Raw genomic sequence first — 27838 nt, 5'->3', positions numbered from 1 at the left:
AGCTCCTAGTTTTCTCTTTTTCAGCTGGTGGCCTGAGACACTTAATTTAATGGCATCGTACTAAGTACGACCCAATTATCCTTCAGATTCAGCCCGACTATGGATTTCTAGTTGGCGGTTGGTAAATACCTGTTACACAGAATCAGTTCTCCATTTAAAATTCTAATCTCAAATTATGCTTTTTCTTACTGGGGACCGAGCCTACCACCCAGGCATGTGCCCTGACCGGGAATGGAACCGTGACCCAGTGGTTCACCGGTCAGCACTCAACCACTGAGTCATATCGGCTGGGCAAATTATACTTTTTTTTTCTATTAGAAGGTTAATTTTTATTTGAGTTTGAAGGCATAGTTAATAAAGTACATTTTCCTCTGTGTAATTGATATATCCTAAAGGAAGGAAGGAAATAAATAAATAAATAAATACCAAGGAAATTATGTTGTAAGCCATTGCCCAATTATTGAAATATTAAGATCATTCAATATAAGAGCCTAAAGGAAAAGTTTTTCTCTAAGTATTTTAAGTTCTAAAGAGATAGCCTGAACACATTTAGGAAGAGTGGCTTGAATTATTTCCATTATTCTTATGTAATTACTTAAGCTTCTTAAAGAGTACTGCCAGTCAGTGGTAGTTTAAAATATGACAGAATTTACCCCAGACATTTCCTACTTCATTTTTTTATTCTAATTAAACATTATTGCTTCATTGTACCCATGTTTAGATCTACTTTTCATTAAAGATAAAGTTTTATTGTAAATCATTATTTGAGGCCAAAGACCTTTTAGGTCTGTTTGATTTTTATTTCATATTTAGGAAACATTTTTAACTGAAAGATTATTACTGTATTTTCCGGCGTATAAGACGACTGGGCGTATAGAAGATTTTCCTGGGTTAAAAAGTCGTCTTATACGCCGGAAAATACGGTAGTTCTTTCAATTTACCTGAAAAATATAGGTATTATCTAGGTACCAATGCACTATTTAACAGAAGCTAATAGTTTGAATTTATTTTACATATAAGGCCAAACCCCAGATAGTCAGTACTCTGCCCACCTCCTCCTAGCTCATTCCTGCTGTAATTCAACCTCCAGGAGGGCTGAGACCTAAAGCACCCTTGTTCTCTGAACTCTTTCGTTCCTACCGCCAATCAACCAGGGGACGCTGAATCCCACCCGAGGGCTAAGGCCACATGTGCCCTTCACCACAGTGTGATGCCAAGTCCACCCGTTCCTGTTAAATTAATTCCAGAGGGAAAACGAGACACCTGAGCTGAGTCTTCTAAATATTCTTAGCTCTAAGGTTTAAAACAAACAAGTTGATGAATATCCAGGAAGAAAAGAAATTTATTTTCTTACCAATTCAATATTAAGAACACTTTACCCTCAGTTTGAAAATGAATTTCTGGAAATAGCACTAAGTATAACAAAACTCAATTTCTATTTCCAGAAAGGTAGATTCAGCCACGTAGAGAATTTTAAAATATTTGGACTCGAGCAATGTTTCAAGGCCAGAAAGAAAGTAAAGTAAGGATTATATTTCTCTTCTCTATAATTATCTCCCCCAACCACAAGGGGGAGGTCCCGTCTGATCACTCTGGATTCAAAGCAGGTGGTTTGTGATTTCTGGACAAAGTAGAACCCTGAGAGAGCAGAGGATGCTGTTGCCAAAGAAAGTTAAATGGATGTGCCACTAATTTCTTCAAGTGGTTATCTCATAAGAGATCAGGGTAATTTCCAGATGGAGGTGGTATGTGCTGGGGCCTGTTATTCCCAAAATGGCTGCTACAGTGTATGCTGGATGATGTAAATATTTGGATCAGCATTTGGCTGTAGTTCTGCTTTAAGTGTATGGAACTCACATTGAAGTTCAATTATAAAAGTGCCTGAGTCAATGAAACAATTAGAGAATGAGTTTGCATATGATTTGCATGCTTAATATACTAACACCTGAAATGTCCCCATAACTCCAGCTTTGCCCCACCCACCCTCTCCTCCTGCAACTCATTGTGCCCCCAGCCCCCAGCTCCTGCCATGTCTGTGTAGGCTGTTGTGAAACTGCCTGCTGAGCTCAGCCAAGGTTCCTCAGCTAAACTGTGACAGGGCTAATGTGAAGATCTGATGCTTGGTTTGAGCTGTCACTTCAGCAGATGCTGCTGGATCAAAGGATCTTATGATGCCAACCAGCTCCTTTTGTACCATTCCACGGAGTTGTGTGCAAACTTCTGTTGTTCCGTTGACAGTGTTACCTGTGACTTAAATGTACAACACCTGTTTGCTATGTTGTTGTTGCTTTATGGGGAGGGGGAGGGAAAGGGGGGAAAGTTAATGGGGGAGATTAGAGGATGAACTGCTGTAGGTGTTGGGAGAGCTTTTAATTAAGTACACATGGCTGCATGTTTCCAGAAAGAGATTGTCATTTAGAAGTTATTACATTCAGTCTCAAAATAATATTGAAATCTACATAGCCTACATTTTTTTAATTTTATACTGGATTTTTTTAGACCAAATCACAGCCAGTTGCAATGAAGACTGGAGAAATAATAAAGAGCCAGATGTTTGAGAAAGAAGGAAAAGAAACAATCAAAATAGGAAGTCAGGGGAAAACTTAATGCTAAACTTAATTGCAGTCAGTTATGGTTCTTACATAATAAACATTCATATCGCTATAAAGAAAAAACTCAAGAATGAATCAGGGATGGATCATAAAACAGACAAAAATGCTAAAATAGATATCCCAGGTGAAGTCCTAACAGTATCCACAGATGGGAAGATAGAAGAACCACGCCATCTGCATGTAAACCAGTGACTAGAAGAAGACGAACTCACAGAGTAGCTCAGATTAGAACATGAGAGAGGAGTGAGAGGGGTTCTGACTGGTCACACCCTCCAGCGAGAAGCATGGGAAAGAGCGTGATACTGAGTGAGACTGGGGTGACCCATCTTAAAGAGAAAAGCATCAGGCTCTCTCCCTCTATGAAAAGGTCTACGCATTCCAAAGGGACTCTAGAATTTTCTTCTGGATTTCCAAAGACAGTTAGAAACTTCCAGAAGGCAAAGCCTATGCCTAACATGTTCCAGCATTGGCAGCCACCTTACAGACAACTTATTGGAAGTCCAAAGTGCACAGGAAAAATTGGAATGCTGGTCCTCTTCCCCAAAACACACATCCTGGAGAATTGTGGTTATTAGTCTTTGGGAATCTCTGTATTCTTTCAGAGAATTTAATGAAAGCTATGGACTTTCTCCTCCAAAACACCTACATCCAAAATGTTGCATTGTTATCCTAGACTCCTTGAAAATCCTACATTGTCAACCCATATGCTAGTACATCTATGGAACGTGGTCTCTAGCCAAGGTTTTGCTTGGTTTGGGAGCTCATGAGACCATTTTATATTCTTTCATCTCCTAAGAAAGGTAATTTCTCATAATTCTATAAGACCAGCCAAATCCAGGTTAGGAAAGAGTGGCTTTGGAAATCTGCCTACTGTCTAGTTTTAATTATGTCTATTCGAGAAGAAAGAACAGAATTTTGAAAAATCAGAATTTTGGCCAGGGGAAAGAGTAAGAAATCTCCCATGTGTAATATCTAAATCAGCCTAGAGCCCACAAAAGACCTGCCAACACAGGCCTTTGACTTTACAGATCTCACACTAAACCGTATTCAAGCAGACTGGGTTTTATTGCGCTTCGCTTCATTGAGCTTCATGGATGTTGTATTTTTTTCAAATGGAAGGGAAAAAGATTACAACTAAAATAAAAAATAAAGATTACGACTGTCTTTATTGTAATACTCACCTGATTGCGGTGGTCTGGGATCGAACCTGCAGTATCTCCGAGGTATGCCAAAGCAATAAAACAGGTTGAGGCTAACCTCGTGAAAAAGTCCAATGATGGGTCTGCCCTAGTGGGCATATGTGTTATGTGATATCCCAGCATATGCCTATAGGCTTGTATTTGTGAGCCAGGATCCTCAGTTACATGCATATACACATATGACCAAACATGGCATTGTAATGCCCAAAACAATCACAGTGGCACTATGTCAATGCGAATGAAGTCAGGAGGGAAACTAGTTGTCATCCATTAGTAAATCTTTCTTCTAAAATGTTGTTTAGTATCACATAGAACCTTTTCTCCAGAGATAAAATTATTCAAAGGACATGGTACCTGTCATACTTGGAACCTGATATTTATGGAACTGAGTATTCTGCACATAAAAGCAATTCAAACTAAAAATGTCAAACAGTCAGGTTTAAAAACAGAAAACTCTTCCAAAGATTAGGCGTTCTTTCCCCTCTAACAGGAAAGTATGAATTAGCACACCACTTACGAATATCTTAAAGGCCTTTAATTTTAAATTATTTAGCTTACAGTATCATTCTAACAGTAGAATAACTCAGCTTCTTTCACACCTCAAAAATTAGCTCAGCTTTGGGAAGTACGCTAATACATATAAAACCGTAATAAACAGCGGAAGTATTTATAGACATACTAGTATAAGACACGCACATTTATTTGCACATGTGCAGCACCTGTGTATACGATGAACTCGGGCTAGCCACAGGGAATGAACTTTGCCGACTGCTCATATTACCTCTGGAATAAATGTGATTTTCAGACAGGAGACTGGGGAGAACCTTCCATTACCTTGCGCCCTCCAAACGAAGCTACGGCCTCAACTCCAGTTCAGTACTGGCAGCACCACCCAGAAAAGCTCATCTTCCAGTCGTGTGATTACAAAGCTTTTGTAAGTTACCTTGAATTCGGTATTTGGGTCTGAGTAGGGATAGAGGGTGTATTTCTAGCTTCTTTATTTTATCTTGAAAATATACCAAAATGCCCATCTTCCTAAAATGGTCTCCCCAAATACATAGAACATTATAACCCTTTTAATCGTAGAAGCTTAAGATCTGTTTTCCCTTCTTATATAATTTATATTTTAAATGAAATGTTGTATACTGAAATCTTAAAATGGAAATGAGTATCGATATAGCACATACAGACATCTCCATTCACCAGTGGTCTCAAAACATTGGGTCTACCGCCTTATAAAAATTCCAACCTCTCCTCATGGTTATCAGTAGGATTATATTACTAAGGATTTTTTTAATAGGAGAGGGAATCAAGCTTAGCTGAGAATTGTGAGTAATCTGAACCAGTAATTGATCAAAAGATACCATAGGTTTGGGGGCAGGTGGTTGTCATGACTACAGCAGGAAAAGTAGCTGAACCCTCGGCAGCGCGTTGAAACTGCCTGGCAAGTGTTTCAATTAGGACAAACTTTCCTGATACCTTAAAAGATAAGGATTTCACCAAGATCATTTTCCTTAATTAAGATGTGGGCGTTCTGGTTATCTCGAGCAGTTTAGCCTTTTTTTTTTTTTTTCCCCCACTTTGTGTTATCGGCACCTCTTTTACTGCTTGCTTATCTTGAAACACGGGATTTATTTCAATAGTCATTTCCCAAAATCTGTAGGAGTGAAATGCCCCCTTCTTCCTCCAAATTCCGGAGGCTTTCTGAGCAAGCCTTCCTTCAGAGCCTTTGACCACGCTGTGCCCCTGCCCATCCTCTGCCAGTCGGGACTTCCCAGGCTACAGGACTGGTTGCCAATCCTGTTTTTAGAGAGTGCCAGGGTCTCCTCAGTCATATCAGGAAAATAATTACCTTAATTCACGTAAAACAAAACACACCTAGAGCTCTTTTTTTTTTTTTTTTTCTGAAGGAAATTAGAAGGAAAAATGACAGATAGAAAACCTACTGAAGCTTCAAAAAGTTGAGGGGTGCCCTAGTTGGTTTAGCTCAGTGGATAGAACATTGGCTTGCAGCCTGAAGGGTCCCGGGTTCAATCCCATTCAAGGGCATGTTCTTCAGTTGCAGGCTCCATCCCCATCCCTGGTTGGGGCGTGTGCGGGAGGCAACCAATCGATGTATCTCTCTCACATCGATGCTTCTCTCTCTGTGTCTCTCCCTCCCTTCCACTCTCTAAACATCAATGGAAAAATATCCTCAGGTGAGGATTAACACTTTGCACTCGCTTGCTTTTTTCTCGATTCCTTTATTCTAATGCTAACCATGTCGAGTCACACTCGACATCCGAGTGCAAAAGGTTAACCACCACAAAGGAGTCCCTTGCTAGCCAGGTGAAATAAACATTTTGCTAAAACAGACGTGTTTGCTCCAGCTAGAACCTGGAGCGTGGTGGTGTTTCGTACTAAGGCAGTATGGGATCCCATCACCTAAGATCTGAGTGGTTGGTGATTCCGGGAAGAGAGCTTCCCAGCCTTCTCGTACCCCATTCAGGCCTCCACTGTTCATCTGCACCAGGGCCCCCTCCGTGGTTGAACAACCGAGGTGACATTGTCCCTCCCCACAGGCTCCCATCCCCTTCTCAGGTGGGTCAACCGTCAGAGGCCACACAGCTGTGTAGGAAAAGGGTCCAAAATAGGCCTCTCTGCCTTGGAACAGCCTAACGTTAATTACCTAAGCAGCCGACTAAGCCCAAATGGGATGCCTGTGGCTCAGCCCCTCAGCTGTCTCACACAACCCTGTAATTACATAGACGGCAGCACGATTTATTTTTGCAGATATTGCTGCTTCAAAAAAACACACAGGGAAAACATTTTTAGATGCCCCCATTTTGCAGTAAAATATGATGTGAAATATGGTGTCTTTAGAGAATGCTGCAGTTTTATTATAAAGAGCAATTTACAGCTTTCGGAACTGTGGTTAACTCGCTGTGTCCTCTCTACCGAAGTCTTGATTCGTTAGGATTAGTTACTACTGTCCCTTCTTACAAGTTGTGCACCAACTCACAGCCAGGAGAGCTAGCCAATGGTGCTTTCACAGTGTGTTTTTAAATCGCTGCTCGTATTTGTACTTATAAGTCATTGGATTTTTGTGTGTGTGTTTTAGTATTTAGGTTCTATGCTGATTAAAGAGCTCAGGGGGACAGAATCAACCCAAGATGCTTGTGCAAAAATGCGGGTAAGTTGTCCAAACAATTTTATTTCTGATCACTGAAATACTAAATACTGGGTATGGATGCGAATTGCCACTTTTCACATTACTGTTTTCTTCATCTGTTGGTCTCCTGAGCCACACTGGTGTTACATGAGAAGGTGTTCAGGCCTTGTTCATGTCTATACTTGAGCTTATCTCGTAGTTTGAGTTGATGTCTTTTTGATATATTTATATGTATAACATTTACACTTATTTTTAAAGATCTAAAACAAATTATATATACATGGATCATTGTCCAGATTAGGAGGGAAAAAAATGAACTTTGGTTTATTACAAGAAAATGTTTTCAGCACCCACTTGACAATCGTACTGATTTTCTGAAAAGGCTGCCAACAAACTAAAATTTATCAAACTCAGAAGTACTGGGAACATGTTGTATAAAGCTAATATTCTTTATGAGGCTTCATTATTCTTTTTTAAGTATAAGAAACACATTCAACTCTGCATTAAATCATATAACAACAGTGAATGTTGGCAGAACTGGCCATTCCAGACATCTGTGATTGGTGGCTGCAGGATTCCTTGGAGTCTGTACCAGCCAGTCCAGCTCTCACACTGCAGAACCACGCTAGCTCTTTCTCCCATGAGTCCCTTAGTCTTGCTTCCTCTATAGCAGATGGATAGGGGTTAGAGCAATATCTGACTGACAGTACAAATTAAGAATATTGGACTTATTCCACATAGCAACTAACCGGCATCAGATTTAACATCATTATTGAGTGAACCCTAGCTTTTATTTTCGGCCAGATACCTTGTCATTTATTTTATATGAACAGCTTTTGGTGGGAGTTATTTAAAAGCATATAATTGAACTAAAACAGTTTTTAAGGTAAATGTGTAATACCCATTGCTCATGGAAAGCTAAATGTGTATGAGTCTTCATGAAATTGAGACCTCAGCATGTGATTGCTGATCTAATACTTTGACCAATTCAGTAGCAGATAGCCTGAAACAGTTTTCTTTCTATTTGACGCAGAAGTTATATGTAAATTGTCGCCGTCAGTGAGCCTTTATTACAGGGACTGTGTTGTGATAAAAGCTCTGGTATGTTCTAGATCAGTGATGGCGAACCTATGACACGCATGTCAGCACTGACATGCGTAGCCATTTCTGATGACACGCGGCTGCTGAGGCGGCCACATGCCGAGGATGAAACATTTGCTGCTCCTGAGGATGAAACATTTGCGAAATAATGTTTTTTTCCTCAAAGTGACACACTACCCGAGTTATGCTCAGTTTTTTGTCGAAGTTTGACACACCAAGCTCAAAAGGTTGCCCATCACTGTTCTAGGAACTCGTATAAGTCTAGTTTGGTTGCTGCTGACCTGGCTCATGAGCCACTTTTTAGTCGTTATCATAACTGCTAACATTTACTGAGAAGTTACAACGTGCCCATCTTTGTGCCGAGTCCTGTGCATGTTCATCTTATGTCATCTTTATCACACCCCTATAAGTTTAGTACAACTATTGTCCCCATTATATAGGTGAAGAAACTGAGGCTTAGAGCAAGCATGTCAAACTCAAAGGCTAACACGGGCCAAATAAACAAGGTTTAAGTTTATGTGGGCCGCAAATAAACAAAAGCTTCAATCTTCATAGAAACGAAGTTTTATTTCGATAGAGACATGCTGAATACAAAGGGATGAAATAAATGAGTCATCGTTAACATAAAATAATAGAACATTTTAATAAAAATTAATATTTTTTTCTTGAACATTAACTTACCAGACACTGAATAACTGCACAAATTAATAAGTATAACACAAATAAACCTATTTTTCTTGTTCTCCAAAAGCGAAATATTTCCTGTTGCGCACACCAAACAAGTCAGTACAAGACTAATGACGTGGCAATCGGCTGCTAAAATATTCGCTGCTAGTGTTAGTGGAGAGAAATGGTGCGCCTGCGCATAAGGCATGTAAGGGAAATGAATGCAACACGATGATAGTAATCAGCCATTAGCAAATGTTGTAGTTCGTTATTAATAATTACGTAAACAGGATATTGTAAAAGTTAAGTTATGAAATTTTTATTAAAACATTTCTTACATACCGTTATATTGGCTGGGCCACAAAAATATTCATTGTGAGCCGGGCCACGAGTTTGACATGCTTGGCTGATAGAGTTAAATAACTGACCCCAGGTCACACAGTGAAGAATTTGCCCATCTGGAACTGGGACTCGGATCCCGCTGACCCCAGAGCCCAAGCGTTTATTACGTTCTCCGACTTCTCCTGGGCCTCGTTTTCCTACTGAGAAAATGAGAACATTGGACGAGAAGCCCTTCAGGGTTCCTCCTGGTTTTATAATTCTGGAAAACCTGTACGTATTCTAAATATATATCATCTAAATGATGTCACCAATGCACAAAAAGAAAATGGGAATGTTTTTCAATCATCAAGCCCTGTAATGATGTTAGCGCTCTTCGTGAACATACCTAATAAATTAACTTGGCATTTCTGATTTCATACTCTTAACTCAATTATCTGAGTCCAGCTACTTCAGTGCTATAATCAGCATAAATAGTGGGTAGAGCTCATAGCACCGTTTAACGTACACCCGATCTGTGATTTGAATTTCACTCAATTTCTTGAAATTAAGTGGGTCTGAAATTTCATTCCGCTAGCAATGGCAAAGCCATTTTAATAGTCTCAGTGGAGAATAATTTCATTAAATACTTGTCTGTTGCTTAAAATGAAGCTGAAAAGGCTGCCGATTTACAGGCCATTCTTCTTTAGGGCGTTCTTCTGGTTTGCTGCTCTAGGTGGTTATTTTGAGTGGTTTACATGAAAATGGGAGCTTTATTGCTTCTTAGAATACTTCAAACTCTTATTTCCCATCTTGATTGAATAAGTATCAGCCTTTGATACGGGAGCTAAAGTTGCACTCACTGGATTCACCAGAGCCTTTCAAAACCAGAAGCGTGGATTTGATGCTATCGGGGACTGCTGGGTCGTGAATTAGAACTCTCGCCAACTAAAAACGGTGTGGATCTCAACGTGCAGTTAATTTTCAGGTTGGACCTCAAGTTGCTGTTTTCTCTGTTTTCTAGCCCTTCAGCTCAAAGTCCCAGTATAATCAGTCTCCCCAGGGGAAATACTTTAGGACACAGATGATGTACAGTAAGATCTTTAGACCAAAGTATTGTAGATTCAAACTTTACCTGGCTTACTCTCTAAATTGAAAAAAAAATAAGTTTTCGGTTCAGCAGTATGCATTGTAGCTGAAATTGAAATTTCTTTCCCAGGAAGAAGTAAATCACTGTGGGTCCTTGTTCTGAGAAATGTTTCCTTATATGCAGTTTGATAAAGATAACTAAGATTTGGCTCCTGCTCTCACTGGACCCAGTGGAGGAGTCCAACATGGTACCATTTAATTACCCCAAAGTAGCAGAAGTATTACTATAGACGTATCTTCATGTTGCCACTGGCCTGATGGATTGTCATAGATGATCCCAAAAATGACATACAGGAGTGGTCTCCTAAAATCAGTTTATAAGGACTAATAATAGTTAACTCTTGAGAGCTGTATGTCAGTCCCTACACAAATGATTATGTGCATTCATTCATTTCATCATGAGGTAAGTATTGCTATTGTCCCCACTTCACATATGGGGAAACAAAGGCCAAGGAAAGTTAAGTACCTTACCCAGGGTCACCCAGCCAACAAGTGGTTGAACCAGGACTTGAACCTAGGCAGTCTAACTCTACCATGCACACTCCAGACCCCAGACTGTACCAGCTCTAATGAGCCAGTACAATGCTTATTGCCCTGAGTTTTAAAATAGTTGAAAAGATGGATCATTTTTATTGATAAAGAAATAGCTTTCCCTGGTCGCTGTGGCTCAGTTGGTTGAGCATCTTCCTCTGCACTGAAAGGTCGCTTGTTCGATTCCCAGTCAGGGCACATACCGAGATTGTGGGTTTGAACCCCATCAAGATGCATATGGGAGGCAAATGGTCGATGTTTCTCCCCCTCTCTCCTTCTCCCTCTCCCTCTCCCTCTTTCTCTAAAATCAACAAAAACATATTTTTAAAAAGAAATCGCTTTAGAAATCCTCCAAGAACCTATAAGATTAGCACTGGCTAAATTAAACCATTTAGGTACAGACATATGTAGTAAGTTGGGCTATATTCTAATGTGTTAACATATATAAAAATTTCAGGAGAGTTTTTATTGCATCCATAGAGACTGGAAAATGTTTTTTCCACAACACTTACTTTAACACATTCACTTTGCCCCAGCAGAAACAAAACAGTTTTCTCAGAGTCATTTGGAATGTTTGATAGTCACAGTTGGTTCATTTCTAAGTTTATCTAAACCTGTTTATTCATCCTTAGGGTCCCTTCCAATTCTAAAATAAAGATAATTCTACACTAATCTTCCTGGTGTTTTATTATACACATATTATTTTAATTAAAGATATGCTGTAATATACTAACATGTGTGAGATAATAGTAATTCACTTCATTCTATAATATGGAATCACTTCTCCATTCAAGTTAACCAGTCTTTTTCCTCTTCAGACCATCTTGAGATTTTTTTTAATAAACTTTATTTTTTATATATCAGTTTTAGGTTAACTAAGAAAATTTGAGCATAAAGCACAGAGTGTTATCATATATACACTCCTTCTACACCCCGCCCCCCAGTTGCTCTCATTACTGATGTCTTGCATTGGTGTGGTGCATTTGTCACAATTATGAACCAATATTGATATGTTATTATTAACTAAAGTGTGGTTTACATTCGAGTTCACTCTTTATGTTACACAGTGTTTGAGTATTTCATACATGCATAATGTCATGTATCCAACATCATATCATACAGAAAATTTCACATCCTACAAATCCCCTATGCTCCTGCTGTCCATCTCTTTTCTCATCTGCCTCCCTAGCCACTGACCTTTGTACTGTCTCTGTAGTTTTGCCTTTTCCAGAATCTCATAGTTGAAATCATACTGGCTTCTTTCACTTAGCAATATGCTTTTAAGGTTCCTCCATGTCTTTTGTGACTTGATAGCTCATTTTTACTTTATTACTGAATAATATTCATTGTATGGACATACCGCCATTTGTTTACCCAATAACTTATTGAAGGCCATCTTGGTGACATCCAGGTTTTGGCAATTATGAATAGAACTGCTATAAACATGTGTATGCAAGTTTTCATCTTAAGATTATTTTTCTCCTGGATTCAAACTCTAAATAATGCTCCTCTTAAAATTATCTTCTGAATTGTGTATTGCGAAGAAGAGTCAATAAGAACTTGCATTAACACCTGATAATTTTTTAAGTAAAATTGCAATCTTTGCCTTCCCTTTTAGAGTTTTCTCTAATAAAAGCCTGAGAGATTGGCTGTGCCTTGATATTGAGGCACACTTTTAAGAAGAATGGTTTCTATGAATTATATATTTGGCTCCTTAATTGTACAGTTGGCTGCTTCTTTCTTTTACCATGACAGCTTTGGAGACATTTACATGTAATATTAAAATCTAAAAACATTAAGATACTTATTTTAATCTGAACATAGTTGTTTAGTGATGCCTTTTCTGTTACTGGTTGGGTTTTCCAGCTCAATTGGTGCTCAGAGACAGTCTTCATTCTGAAAGGATTTCTGAGAGGAAGCGTCAGCTCTGGGACCCTGAATACCATGCCCCCTAATGTGTTCCCTAGATCATGGGACCTTCTCTCTGTCACACCTCACCACCTCACACCATATAAGGAGACCTTGTTTTATTGCACTTCACAGATGTTGCTTGGTGTTTGTTTGTTTGTTTGTTTGTTTGTTTTTACAAATTGAAGGCAAGATCCTCTACCAACAAAAAGATCAGGATTCACTTTATTGTGGTGATCTGGAACTGAACCCAAAGTATCTCCAAGGTCTGCCTGTACAATATAAGGTTACTCATGCCCGTGCCCCTTAGAAGGCAGGAACTGTGGATATTGCATCCCCTGGGCCTGCTGTACAATAACTATCTTATGAGGTGGTTGTGATGATTCAATAAAGGAATGCCTGTAAAGGGTCTCAAAACACATGGACCTCTTCCACCAAATGTTTGAGAAACGAGTATGTTGATGGATAGATTTCCTTTGGATTACTTCATTTGTTTTTCTCCAACTATAATGCCAGTGTCCCAGTTGTTACCTTGGTTTTCTTTGTAAGGAACATGTAAGGGAGTATTCAAAACTTATTTCCAGTTGTTAGAGGCCATTGCCAAAAGGGAAAAAAATTTGAAGAGAAACTGTAGATAAGATAGTGTATGTAATTTTGCAGTTCTATACTTTGAGGTGGTAATTTGTCCTTAAATCAATTGGGAGTTGCCTCTTTTAAATAATGTGTCCACAGAACTGAACTTTACAAAGCAATTAGTTCATTGCTTTGGCCTTTCAGCACCTCTTTGGTATGAGTAGCTCCCACTTCTAAGATTCTAGGAGGCACAATGTTCAGTGAAAGGAGGGATCTGCTGTGGCCAGAGGACATTCTATTCCATTTTGCCTCCTGAGACTTACACATACTCTAGCCCCCAGCTCTGAATTTTGCCCCAGGGCTTAATTGTCACTAATGTACAGGACTCTGTCACTTCCCTAATTAAATATATTATTAGGAAACATCTGCTTCTGTAAGAGGTAGGCCATGGTAGTTCATGTAATACTCTCTGAAACATGACATTCTCTAATCCCATAGTTGATGGTTAGTGTTGTTCACAGGTATTTGTACTCAAGGAAATTTCTCTTTTAAAAAAGAAAGAAAAAGAAATACCTATTTTTAATGCAATAAAGTAGAAATCTGCCTTCCTGGTGTAAGAAAGGAAATATTTTAAAAATATTTTGAAGTCAGGAATAAGCAAATCTCCCAGTGGATTTTGGTTTTAAAACCATTATTTCCCAAAGGGCTTAGTTTTACCATAGTTCAAACTTCTTGTTGACTCTGTTCCCCTTAACTTGTATGATTTTTAAACTTTCTGGAAGCAATTCTAAAGTTGAATTTTCCAATATATAGATTTCCAAATAACTGTCTGTGCTGTGGTTGAAGGGTGAAGACTCTTTCTTTTCCTTTTTAAGACTTTTTTTCTATGCTTATAAGGAAACAAATTAATGGTGGAGGATGGATTGGAAAGCTTAAAAAAAAAGTTAGATTTTAGAATTAGATGAAATGTTAAAGTAAGACCCCTTTTTCTCTCCTTAGAAGAGACTCAAATTAAAGTCATGTCCAGTTCTTCTGTCCTTATACAAACCCCTCAAATCCCTTCTATGAGGAATTGTCATTTTTAGAAATAATTTCAGGGACTACTTAGGAACCAGGCTGGGAAAAACTTATAAACAACGTTTTTTAAAATCTCTGTTGCCTAAGTTTCAAGGAAGAATCAAATATTTTGTCTTTTACTCTATCCCAAGTACTGCACAAGCCAGGTGAATACAGGTCTAAGCCCACAGATGTGTGTGTGTGTGTGTGTGTGTGTGCACGCACACACACATTAAAATAGCACTACACATAAAGACACATCCACACTTCTAACTCTTCATTGCTGAGCTTTGGTTATATGTACTTTTTGCTCTTCATATCCTAGTTCTCTTTCTTTTTTGTTTTTTTTTTGTTTTTGTTTTTATTGCTCTTATTAATGGCTTTTCTCCCATATAACACCCACTCCTGTTTTTAATTCCCACTTGTCTTAAACTCTCTTTCTGGATGTGTTTGAGTCAGTTGTCATTGGTCCAGGTACATTGCTCTGCTGACTGTTCATTGTTGCAACCACCACTTCCCCGCCACCCTAGCTTGCAGCACAGAGATTATTCAGTTACACTCACAAACATGATTTTTATTTGACTTCTGTTCTCTTTCACCAGTGGGGTGCTGTGCTTTAGAAAGCTACGTGAAAGCGTTCATTCTCATAGTGACCGTGGTAGCTAAAATCTGTTGATGTTCACTCATGCCAGGCACTGAATTATGTAATCCTCACAACAGCTCTACAAAGTAGATGCTCTATTAACATACCCATTTTGCAGACGAAGTAACTAAGACAAAGAGGTTACATACGTAGCCACACAGCTCAGAAGGGGTGGAGCTCAGACAGGAATCCAAACATGTCCTCCTCCGATTCACTGCACTACAGTACCTCCTGGAGGAAGGAGTTTATCAGTGGGTCCCTTCTTAAATTCAAGATGATCAAACACACACACACACACACACACACACACACACACACACACACATTCTTTAGTTGTACTTACAAGTGATGGGTTGAAAAGTCAGTGGGGTTTCCCCCCCACATATATATAATTGGCTTCTTTAATTTTAAAAAATCATAAATTTCTAAAACTTTACATTTTCTAGTTACAAAAGCAATACATGGTCACTATTATCCAATTTTAAAGTAGAGATACAGAAAGGAGAAATAAAAACCACTGTAAATTTACTACCAAGAGGTGGTGAACACCTTGATCACATGTAAATCCCAGACCGATTATTTATACATTTGTAGGCATCACTTTTCTACAAAAAAAAAAAAGAAAGAAAGAAATACTCTGTGTGGGTATTATACACTTTATAATCTATTTTTAAACACAACAATATAATTTGAAATATTTTTATTTTAATAAATATTCATCCCCAATATTATTTGTGGTGGCTGGTCAGTATTCCAGTTTATCACTCAACCAAACTTATTTAACCAGTTCTTCTCGTTGGTCATTAGGTCATTTCCAATTTTTTCCAAAATTGTAGCCAGTACTGTGGGTAATGTCCCCATACCTAACTCTTTCAAACTGGTCTGGTTATTTCCTTAGAATAAGCCACTAAATGTAGAATGGCTGGGTCTGAGGGAATACACATCCTGAAACTGGGTAAGAATTGCCAGGTTACCTTCCAAAAAGCTTGTCCCAGTTCAGACCCCCAGAAGCAGGACATGGGAATGTGTTGACATTTGCTTGTCACATGTCTCAGGGGCAAACACTTATTTTCTCAATGTGCTCCTAGTGAGGGAGAGTGGGGGAACTTTCATGAGAAAACTGTATGCCTTCAGCATGACCCCTGGGCTTATGGGCTCTGTCTGACCGACATCTATTCTAGACATAACTCTACAGTCTGTCTTTATGAAGAACATTTTATACTTTCACAGCCCCTGAGAGATCATGGAAGAATTCAATAACTCTTAATTGCTCTGAAGACCAAAAGCTGCAGTTGAGTGCTAACTAAGGGTTTTTGGAAATCACTTGTCAAGTGGAGAATAGTGTGTTTTGGTAAATTAACTTCTCTCTGACTTAATGTAGGACGCAGTTTACCTGCACAGCAGCACAGAGCGGTTCTGACAGTGACTTCCCATCAAACTAATCAACTGCATTTTTAGAGCAGAAGTTCTCAAAGTGTGGTCCCCAGACAAACAACATCTGGAAATGCATTAGAAATACAGAATCTGCTCGGCCGGTGTGGCTCAGTTGGTTGAGAGTTACCCCATGCACCAGGAGGTTGCTGGTTCCATTCCTGGTCAGGGTTGGATTCCTGGTCAGGGCACATGCCTGGGTTGATGGCTTGATCCCCAGTAGGGGCCTTGCAGGGCACAGCCGATCGATGTTTTCATCTCTCTCTCCCTCTCTGAAATCAATAAAAACACATTTTTAGCCCTAACTAGTTTGCCTCAGTGGGTAGAGTGTCAGCCTGTGGACTGACGGGTCTCAGGTTTTATTCTGGTCAAGGGCACATACCTCGGTTGCAGGCCATAGGAACCCTGATACAAAGGCTGGGCGAACACGGCCCCGGTCAGGGCACATGTAGGAGGCAACCAATCGATGTGTCTCTCTCACATCAATGTTTGTGTCTCTCCCCCTCTCTTCCACTCTCTCTAAAATTCAATGGAAAAACATTCTCGGGTGAGTATCAACAAAAAAAAACAACGTATTTTTATAAATAGACTAGAGGCCCGGTGCATGAAATTCATGCACAGGTATGGTCCCTAGGCCTGGCCGGCAATCAGGGCCGATCAGAGCCTTCCTTCCCCCAGCTGCCGGCTGCTGGCTGGAGCCTTCCTTCCCCAGCTGCCAGTTGCTGGCTGGGGCCTCCCTTCCTTCCATGCCACCCCCTGGTGGTCAGCGCACATCATAGCGAGTGGCCGAACTCTTGGTCGGCCGAACTCCCAAGGGGACAATTTATATATTAGCCTTTTATTATATAGGATAGATAGATGATGAGAAGGAAGGAAGGAAGGAGGAAAGGGAAAGGAAGGGAAGGGAAGGCAAAGGAAGGCAAGGGAAGGAGGGAAAGAAATGCAGACTCTTAGGCCTTACCTCAGACTTACCGTCTTTGTTCGTTCGGGCTGCTGTAACAAAAATACCATACACAGGGAGAAATTTACTTCCCACAGCTCTGGAGGCTGGGAAGTCCAGGGTCAGGGAGCTGGCAGATCAATGTCTGGTGAGAGCTCTCTTCCTGCTTTGAGGAGAGCAGTCTTTTCACTGCATCCTCAAATGGCAGGAGCAGCGGGGGAGCTCTGTGGGGTCTCTTTCATAAGCACAGTGAATCATGAGGGCCCACCCGCATGTCTCATCACCTCCCCAAGGCCCCACCTCCCAACACTATCACATTGGGTGTTAGAATTCCACATGAATTTTGGTGAGACAACTCTTCAGTCCATAGTCTGTTATTTACCGAGCCCTCCACGGGACTCAAAGGCCCTGGAGAGATTGAGCTCCATGGCCTTGGTCCACTGGGCACCCAGTGAGGCTGCTGGTAGACAGGCTGCCCAGGGAGGATCCCTCTGCCATGGCGCCTGCAAACCAGCTGCAGGAAAGGAGACAGAGGGCATGGCTCTGCGCTGTGCCGGATTTGGCCCGGGTGTGAGTTCCTCTGGGGGACAGCAGCCGTGTCTAAGGCCGGAGGAGCAGTTCACATGGCTGCTTGCCCACGGTCTGTTCGTGTCACATGGTCTCCCACAGGCTCTGCATTCGCCCAGCCTCTGTATCAGAGTTCCTTTGGCCAGAAAAGCCCTTGAGAGGTCATGTAGCCTGGTTTCCCAGCCACAGGAGACTTACCCCGAGTCATGAGTGACAGGTAAATGTCCAAACTATGTCTAAGACAGCGGTTGCCAACCAGTGGTGACCACTGGTGGTCCTTGAGGTCCGAAAGGTTGGCGATCGCTGCTCTAAATCATCCCGAGGGAGAAGCTTCCCAGCTGCCCTCTCAGGAAGTCTTTCCTCATCTCAGCACTCGCCATCGGAGCTGGGTTTCTGTTGCAGAAATGAAGGCTTCTCTCCCGGAGGCTGGAAAATCACAAGATCTGTGGAGCGTTTGCCACCCCATAGGAATCTCCTGGTGTACCTTTAATCACATCTGTGGTTCTCCAAGTTCCTTCAAGGCCTCCATGCCTGGCTCCGGGCACTGAGGTTCTTTAAGCGTTTGCTGAGCTCTGTGTGGGGAGGAGCTGGCGCTGTGGAAACGCCGGCGTCATGCTCATTACCATACATGAACTCATTTGCTCATTCATTTAACTGTCACAGATTTCAGCAGCTGGTACATGGAACCCTAGGAAATGGCTCATAGTTAGCCATTTTGGACCCTTAAGTATGGCAATTTTGCCTGGCCGGTATGGATCAGTGGGTTGAGTGTCATCCCATTCACCAAGAGATCACCGGTTCAATTCACTTTACACAAATAAATAAGGCTTGACCCTAGCCAGTTTGGCTCAGTGGATAGAGTATTGGCCTGTGGACCGAAGGGTCCCGGGTTCGATTCCAGTCAAGGGTATATACCTTAGTTGCAGGCGTCTCCCTGGCCTGGGCCCTGATCAGGGCTCGTGCAGGAGGCAACCAATCAATGTGTTTCTCTCACATCAATGTTTCTGTCTGTCTTTCCTTCTTCCACTCTTTCTAAAAATCAATGGAAAAATATCCATTGGGTGAAGATTAACCAAAAACAAACAAACAACCAAAAAAAAAAACCACACAAATAAATAAGGCTTGGATTCTTAACATACACAGATGGGAGTGTGAACTCCCCAGCAAAGCTGCAGATAGATAGACCCTAGAAACCAGTGTTGCCTGGCAGTGCATGCTGTAACGTGAGCAGTGACTAGAATGCGTGGCCACCCCCAGCACTGTCTGTCATTCACACAGGCCTGTCACAGCCTGCATCATCGGCACCCCAGCCCGCACCAGTGAGGAGACAGGGATTCTTGGCCCCCTCAAAAGAAAAAGAAATGGCCATCCTATATCTTTTCTTCTTTGTTCAGCGCGGCTGAGCAGACTACGTGGAATCTTTGTATCAGGACAGAAATCCCCACTGATGCCTTCATTTCAGCCTGAGAGTGTGTCCTGACCCACTGACTGCCCCATCTCTCCACTTCTTTTCACGGGAATTCACTGTGTTCCTTTCTTTGTCTGCTGCCACCGTTCTGAAGCGGCTCTTAATAAACTCAGCAACAAATTTTCTAGCTGCTAACGCCAGAGATTTCACCCAGGAGACTCTATAGAAGTAGCAGCTCCTCCGCGTGCCAGCCACTAAGCCAGGCACAGATTTCTCGGCCTCTTCAGTCCTCAGGGCATCAGGCACTGTTCCCACCTCCGGAGGAATCTTCTTCTGGACTTCCAGCTCTCAGGCTGCTTCTAGCTCTGTTTCAGGTTCTTTCCTGGACTCCTCTTCCTGCTGCAGCTGGTAAATATTCTCTTTCCTCAGGGGTGGTTCTTAGACCTCCTTTTGCTCACTCCCGCTGCTACCATCTCTTCAGCCACTCCCTCTGCTACCATCTCTTCAGCCATATCCTCTGTGGGGGTGGGTTTCCAGATCTGATTCTTTTTTTATATGTGTGTTTTTATTGACTTTAGAGAGAGAGGAAGGGGGGAGAGAGAGAGAGAGAGAGAGAGAGAGAGAGAGAGAGAGAGAGAGAGCGCTGTTGCCTTTCACATACACCCCAACAAAGGATCAAACCTGCAACCTTAGTGAGATACATGCCCTGACTGGGAATCGGACCGGCATCCTTACGGTGCATGGGACGAAACTCAACCAACTGAGCCACGTGGGCCAGGGTTCCAGATCTGGTTCTTGTTTCTGATTTCCTACTGATGATCAAACTAAGCGCATTCAAAAGGATTGTGTGCAAAAGCGTGCTCCCCTCTGGTGTTCCTTACCTCAGCGAATGGCCTCTTTACCCGTGACATCCTCTCACTCATCTCCGGGCGGATCAGTTAGCAGATCCTCTTGATGCCTCCTCATCGGAACTGTGGCTCCCTGGTGCACTCTCCAGCACCTCTACTTCACCCCGGGTGCTTAGGCTCTCGCGTTGGATTTGTACCAGAGCTTCCGGCCTCCCTGCACCCAGCCTCTCCTTGCTCCTGTCCATCCAACCATCAGAGCCATCTCTCTGCAGCACAGATTTGACTGTCTCACTCCCTCCTTAAAAGCTGCCAGTGGATCCTAGCTTAGCACAGCAAGTCACAGTCTTCCAAACCTACTGTACCAGCCTCATCTCCCACCAATGGCCCACACCCACCACATTCTTCCTTAGTTCCAGGCATGTGTGTATGTGTATGTTGATTCTGCCGCTAAAACAGCCTCTTTTGTCCTCTTTTGCCACCTGGAAATTCCTATTTGTCATATATAATTGATTTTAGAGAGGAAGAGAAAGGGAGAGAGAGGTAGAAACATCAATGATGAGGGAGGATCATTGATTGGATGCCTCCTGTACTCCCCCTACTGGAGATGGATCCCACAACCCCAGACATTCGCCCTGACCTAGAATTGAACCTTGACCTGCTGATTTATAGATTTATGCTCAACCCCTGAGCCACGCCAGCCCAGCTCCTATTTGTCTTTTAAGAGCCAGCTGGCAGGCAATTAGTGTTTGTTGGATGGATGGATGAATGAATGAATGAATTGCCCCACTCTCTCATGCAAAATGAGGCTCTCCCTGCTCAGTACTCTGGAGACACTCTGTTCATATCTCTGTCACATTAGTCGATACTTGTATTGTAGCTGTTCACTAGCCAGGAATGTGCTGCTCTGCCTCTCCCTCTCCCTCTCCCTCTCCCAGGGCAACATCATCCCCAGCCCTCTTTCCCACAAGCCCAGACACAGGCTCAGAATCCTTCTCAACACAGCCCTTCAGACAGCCCTTTTCAGCCGACTGTAGCTAGCACACAATTTGAGGTCTGTTTCACATCCCCTGAAATAGATTCTGAGTTTTTCCAGAGCCCAATGAGCTGCCTAATATAACCACTCAACTGCTAAAATGAATGACAAATGGGTTTTTCTTGTTTTAATTTTTAATTTGGGAGGGGGGTTCTTAATTACTAAATAAATGTTGATATTTTAACCTTATGTTAGTTAAATATTGTTTCATGTTACCAATAGATCTGTTCGGGAGAATATATTCTTGGCAAGAGATGGGCGAGGTGTTTCGTTGCAATCCATTGTTACTCTTTGCAAAGAATTCTTCACAAATTTCACATTCAGCCCACCAAGCCCCTTCCCGTGCCTGCCATAGCCCTCTCTCTTTCCAGAGTTCAACCCACCACTTTGCCTTAAAATCAGCACACTGCACATCATTTCTCCTAGCCTGGCCTGTGATTTATCTTGCACATGCTTAAGAGTTGGTTGGATAAAGCATTAAAAAAGTAAAAATATCTAACCTTACATCCCAATTTCATAGTATCTTTTTTTGGCAATCACAAAAGAAAATTGGTGAGTCTGGGTTATTTTAAAACTAGTTAAAAAGCCCTTCAAGCCCTGGCCCGTGTTGCTCAGTAGTTAAAGCACTGGAGGGTCTCGGGTTCCGTTTCTGGTCAAGGACACATACCTGGGGTGAAGGTTTGATCCCCAACCCCGGTCGGGGTATATGAGGGAGATAACCAATCCATGTGTCTCTCTCACAGAGATGTTTCTCTCTCTCTCTCCCTCTCTCCCTCTCTCCCTCCCTCCCCCTCTCTCTCCCTCTCCCTTCTTCTTGTCTTACTTCTCCTTCCCTCCCTTCCACTCTCTCTAAAAATCAATGGAAAAAAATTTTCTCAGTTGAGGATTAACAACAAAAAAAGCCCTTCAAAAGAGCTGCTTTTTTATACTGTATGAAACACCTAATAAATACTAGGTAGGAATCCTCTTAGAAATCCATTATCTTTATCTTTGAAATGGGTATAGTAACTATCAAAAAGATGTGTCAAAATAACCAGGACAAAATCACCTTTTGGGTGGCTCAAGTGAGAGAGGCAGTATAATTATCATTATTGAGTTCAATGGCTATCATTCACACTATCCAACTAAAAGCTTCCTTTCGTTCTGGTCCCATGTCAGAATTCAAAAAACAGAAAATTGGAAGGTACATGTAAATGAAGAAATCAAAAAAGTTCCTATTGTCTCCCAACTCCCCTAATATACACAAGACGGCTGGTAGTGGACCGCTCACGGCGGAAGGTTCCTGCATGTCAGTCATAAGACTGTGCAGTGCAGTAAACAGAATGATGAGCAAACAGAAGACACGGAGAGGCGGGTCTGTAAAGCCTGCAGCGTTTCTAAAATAGCGGTTTCGCTGCATCCACAGAGAGCCATCAAGCCCCTTCTGTTTGCTTTTTAATGAGTGTGTGTGGTTGGCGGGTTACTGAAATGGTTTCCACTCACCTTTTTATCTGTTTTCTTTCCTGTTATGTTCCCACCTGTCTTGCCTGGAAAACGCATCAGGCTAACTGTCAGGTAGGTCCTTCTGGATGTGGGATGTGATTGTTAGGGGAGTATCCATAGCGGGGAAGAAGTAAACAGACTGCCGGTGACCTGTGATGAGTGGTACAACCAAACGGAAGAGGCACATACTAAATTGCGCAGAAACTTCTTGCAGATGCATGAAGCTGTAAGCTGCACACTCTCAGTGCGCTAAGCCAGTGCGAGCATCTACCGTGAGATTGGCCTTAAGAGAACGGAGCAGCGCTAAATGGCAAAGTGGGTTGCCTGGACCGGCCGGTGCTGCGGCTCGGAGCACAGGCTGCACCCAGACGGCTTAGTTGTCACAGGCCGCATTACATCCTGTGTGGCCACGGTGATTCTGCTGTAAATATACGATCAGCTGTCGCAGATTTGGCCAGGGTCAAGAAAAATGCATAGCGATGTGTTCTAAATCCCTTTTTTACGTATTTAGAGTAGACCTTGTGCCCTGAAGAAAGAGAGTGACTGGGAAAAAAGGAGAGGAGGTATATATTTTATTAATGCTAACCTCACCCTTGGAGTTAAACTTGACATGGTCTAATTCGAGTCGGAAGAATCGTTGCTTGTGATCACCGTGGGAGGCAGTGCCATGCGTTTCTCCTTTGGGGGGGGGGGAAACCATAGCTGAGCCCAGGAGAAGGGAGACATAACATTTAAATGAGAGTGCGTTTGGTGTGTGCGTGCGTGTGTGTGTGTGTGTGTGTGTGTGTGTGTGTGTAGAGCTCGTTTTTATCTTTTTCAAGAGAAAAAATTATGTGCTTCAGTTGCCATGCAACACAAACTGCTCTAACAGCTTTCTAATTTTAATTTCAGAAGTCCACCGAGCAAATGAAGAAGGTCCCTACTATTATTCTTTCAGTCTCATATAAAGGAGTCAAATTTATTGATGCCACAAATAAGGTGGGTACTGCACCTCTCCCTGGCTTAGATACCAGATACAGTCCTGAGTATGTGATCTAACATCCTTCGCTTCCCATCATGACCAACATGCCCCATGTTAATCACTCCCTACTCCCTGAACTTCCTGCTCCCTAACCACAACTGCAGACACACTCACACATGTATACAGAAGGGCACATGTCATTCTGGGGATTTGACCTAGGATTCTTTTTATATACTCTGCTTTCATGTGTCTATGGAGCTTTCTCTAATAGATCGGGGCCACTCTGGCTTGTCCCTTTGGATCCAGAGAACATTAGAATGGAAAAAAAAATGTGTATGGATCGAAAATAAAGCAATATCATCCTGTTAGACATTTGACTTTCCGTTTCTCTAGAGGTATATGCCCTCTCATTTGATACATGTAATGAAAACCTCACCAAGGAACACATTTTCTGACATTGATATTTTATAGTTGCATTTAATTCTCAGCTACTGAGATGGAAAAGAGAATTACAGCTGTATTGTTTTCTTTATTTAATACTGTTATTTTTTATTTCAGTGAGGAAGGGAGAGGAGAGAAACATCAATGATGAGAGAATCATTGATCGGCTGCCTCCTACAGGCCCCACACTGTGGAGACTTAATTGGAAATCTGGGAATTGAACCATGACCTCCTGGTTCATAGTTCGATGCCCAACAATTGAGCCACGCTGGCTGGGCTGTGTTGTTTTCTTAAGAGACACAATCAGAAAAGAAAGCCAAACTGTGCTGGGCTCTGCTGGGACTTTGTACGCCCAGTGGGAAGAGTTGAGGGCCTTAGTTCTGAGTGTGGACAACTGGGTTGCATTTTACTTAAAAGGTGTTCTGCAGTTCCTTTCTTGGCGAAGATGACAGTGCCAGAAAGCTTCGGTATGACATGGTCATTCTACCTAAATGCAAAGCTGACTGGCTCCTTCTCACAAGACCCCCAATGTCCATGTGTTTTATTTCTACACCTTCCAACTGACGAAGTATAGAAGGAGGGGAATGAGGTGATCACCACTGGTGAATACCATTTGTTTTCTGGACTTCCCCACCCAGACCTCCCCGCTGGGAGCTGAAAGTCATGGAACAGGTGAACGTAAGGGCAGGGCAGGGCAGGGCAGCCAGATTCAGATACCATGGGAAGTCCCATGGGCAGTGACCCTTGGGTGTCTACACTAAACCCAAGCATCTGAATCAACCAATTCGAAGTTTTCTTGATTTTTTTCTGTAATGAAGGAGATTGCCACACCAGCAGTCAGATATGCCCAAGCCCCCCAAATCTACTTAAGGAAACAACCTCCCAGGTTTAGAAACAGTTCTGAAAACCAAGCAGAAAGCTTATAACCCGGCATGATCATGCTGGCTGACAATATCAAAGTCAATACGTGCAACGTTAGTTTCAACTCTGCAATGGGTTGGTGACAGTTACTGTTGGTCAATTGTGGAGACTTAATCAGAAAAATCCCAATTGATTTGCTTTTTTATTTCTGGGAAACATTTTTATTGGAGCATAAACTTGCGTTATCCTTAAATGATAGTCAGTTGATTTTAAAAGTTCCCAAACTCACTGAAGATATCATTGCCACCACTATGTCTACATTTCAAGAATGGCTTTGGCACATGGAGTTTTTTCTAACCTGGAGCAACTGTCTCCGCCCCATTTGCATTTGAAAACCATGAATAGCAATATATTTTCAGTGTGTGAGTTTGACACTCACTTAGATGAACAACTTTAGCAAGCTTCAACCGCCAATAATTAGATAGATCTCTGCTCAGAGATGACTACTCTTTGGAAGTACTATATGTACCAAAAAAAGAAAGTACTATATACTACTGTTAAAAAAAAGTATAAGCACCAAAATATATGCAAAAGGTAATTTGGGGTGAATAAAGACACTAAATAAAGAAGGCCAGCATATGTTTTAAGTCCTCATAGTAGTCCTCTGCATATTTTCAAATCTAGAGCAAAGGCAAGGTGTATATGTCGGTAATAGGTGGAGCCAGCCTCTTTATGACTATATGACTATGTGCCTGGATTTTGTATGTATGTATGTATGTATATACACACATATACATACATACACATATATATATATTCTTTATTGATTTTTACAGAGAGAGAGGAAGGGACAGGGAGAGAGACAAAGAAACATCTATGTGATAGCAAAATATTGATAGGCTGCCTCTTACATGCCCCCCACTGGGGATCGAGCCCACAACCCAGGCATATGCCCTGACCAGGAATCGAACCTTTTGCTGCATGGGGCTGACACCCAACCAACTGAGCTACACAGGCCAGGGCTGTGCCTGGATTCTTCAGTAATGTGGGGACATTGACCTCAACTGGCTATCCAGGGTCACCATCCCAGTGTCCTGCAATGTAGCTGATCTGCCCCAATCTGACAGTGGATTGGGAGAGAGCAAGGGACTCAGGACAGTAGTCTAGGAGTTGCTGTGTGAGGACTAAAGTAGACAGGCAGTATTTGGAAGAGTAGAAAAAAGCAATGGTGCAATGCCACACTGGTGGGGTTTGACTATAGAAGGCTGAGCAACACTACCACCAACCAGGGCTGCAGGACTGGTTTCAGAAGTCATGGAGGGCCCACAATTGAAGGACCCTGACCCCTCAGGTTGTGGCATGGAAGGAACTGTGCTCAGACACCTAGATGCTAGCAGTGTTTGCAGTGGCATCTTTGTATGACACTCTGTTCTGTAGCAAAGACCGACCTCTAATGCCCACAGCCAGAAAGGAGCAGGTACATAAACTCCAGAGTCCTGCTGTTGGTCCATACCAGAGATTTCTCCCCTGGGAAGTGTTATCTTGGTGAGCACTTTGATTTGAAGAGAAGGACGTGGGACATGTAGACATATTGGAAGACTTGGCACCTTTAGTTGCTAGTGACCACTAGGCCTGTAATTAGGCTCAACCCAGTCACACCTTAACATTTATATTTGACTAGAGGCCCCGTTGCACAAAGATTCGTACAGTAGGCCTTCCTTCCCCTGGCTGCCGGCACCAGTTTTCCTCTGTCACCCAGGACCCAGGCCACAGTGGAGCCAAGTCTTCAGCCTTCAGGCTTGGCTCTGGCCACAGCAGAGCCTTCAGTCTTCACTCCATGCCTGCGTATGCAAATTAACCCACCATTTTGTTGGGTTAGTTTGCATACTCACTCCTGATTGGCTGGTAGGCATCGTGGAGGTATGGTCAATTTGCATCTTTCTCTTTTATTAGTGTAGATGTTTTCATTGCACTTTCTTCATAAACAGCCCTCTTCTAACCACTACATCTCTTTAACCCTGCCTTGGTACAATTGAGGGGTTGGTTCAACCTGACCTGGACAAGTAGAGTGGTTAAGGGATTGCCCCACAGTCACACAGCCAATTGGTCTTGGAGAAGGACTAAAACTTGACTTTCCCACCTCCTAACCAAGTGGTCGGCAAACCGCGGGTCACGAGCCACATACAGCTCTTTGGCCCCTTGAGTGTGGCTCTTCCACAAAATACCACGTGCGGGCGTGCACGTACAGCGCGATTGAAACTTCGTGGCCCATGTGCAGAAGTCGGTTTTCAGCCTGGGCGAGTCTATTTTGAAGAAGTGGCCTTAGAACACTCAAGGGGCCAAAGAGCCACATGTGGCTCGCAAGCCGCGTTTGCCGACCACTGCCCTAGCCTAACACTTTTTCTGTTACTCCACAGCTGCCTTCCACCAACTAGTTTGAAGTATAACAGATGATTGTGTTAATTACTCTTCCATTCCTCTGGGCCCCCATTAGATATGAGAAAGCTAAACCCTCCCGAAAAGCATTCTTTCCCTTTTACTCTAGTAAGTGGCTTTGGCTGAGTTCAAGAGGAAGGGTTAGCTACCTAGTTGTAAACTCAAATTTATTGCCTGATAACTTAGGAAACAAATCATGAATCCTACTATTTGAAGGAAGAGTGGAAAATGATCTTAAGTTAAAAATGGAACTTCGCCCTGACCGGTTTGGCTCAGTGGACAGAGCGTCGGCCTGCGGACTGAAAGGTCCCAAGTTCGATTCCGGTCAAGGGCATATACCCTGGTTGCGGGTGTGCGGGAGGCAGCTGATCGATGTTTCTCTCTCATCAATGTTTCTAACTCTCTATCCCTCTCCCTTCCTCTCTGTAAAAAAATCAATAAATATTTTTTTTTTAAATGGAACTTGGCCCTTGCCAGTTTGGCTCAGTGGGTAGAGCATTGGCCTGTGGACTGAAGGATCCTG

The 27838-nt window shown here is 42.3% G+C and overlaps 1 protein-coding gene across 16 annotated transcripts in view; it reads left to right on the top strand.

The window, feature by feature from the left end:
- The window catches only part of ANKS1B (ankyrin repeat and sterile alpha motif domain containing 1B), an 808746-nt gene that overhangs the window by 760226 nt on the left and 20682 nt on the right, over positions 1 to 27838 (top strand). For all 16 annotated transcript variants that reach the window (XM_054719390.1, XM_054719389.1, XM_054719388.1 and 13 more), the window contains 4 exons: positions 4617 to 4745; positions 6912 to 6983; positions 22677 to 22688; positions 23508 to 23594. In XM_054719390.1, coding sequence (XP_054575365.1) covers positions 4617 to 4745; positions 6912 to 6983; positions 22677 to 22688; positions 23508 to 23594 — 300 coding nt within the window. The remainder of the gene's footprint in view (positions 1 to 4616; positions 4746 to 6911; positions 6984 to 22676; positions 22689 to 23507; positions 23595 to 27838) is intronic.

This window comes from Eptesicus fuscus, chromosome 7 (genome assembly GCF_027574615.1).
Source record: "Eptesicus fuscus isolate TK198812 chromosome 7, DD_ASM_mEF_20220401, whole genome shotgun sequence".
NCBI classification, from domain to species: domain Eukaryota; kingdom Metazoa; phylum Chordata; class Mammalia; order Chiroptera; family Vespertilionidae; genus Eptesicus; species Eptesicus fuscus.
Note: the sequence above shows the minus strand (reverse complement) of the source record. Positions and strands in the feature narration are given on the sequence as shown.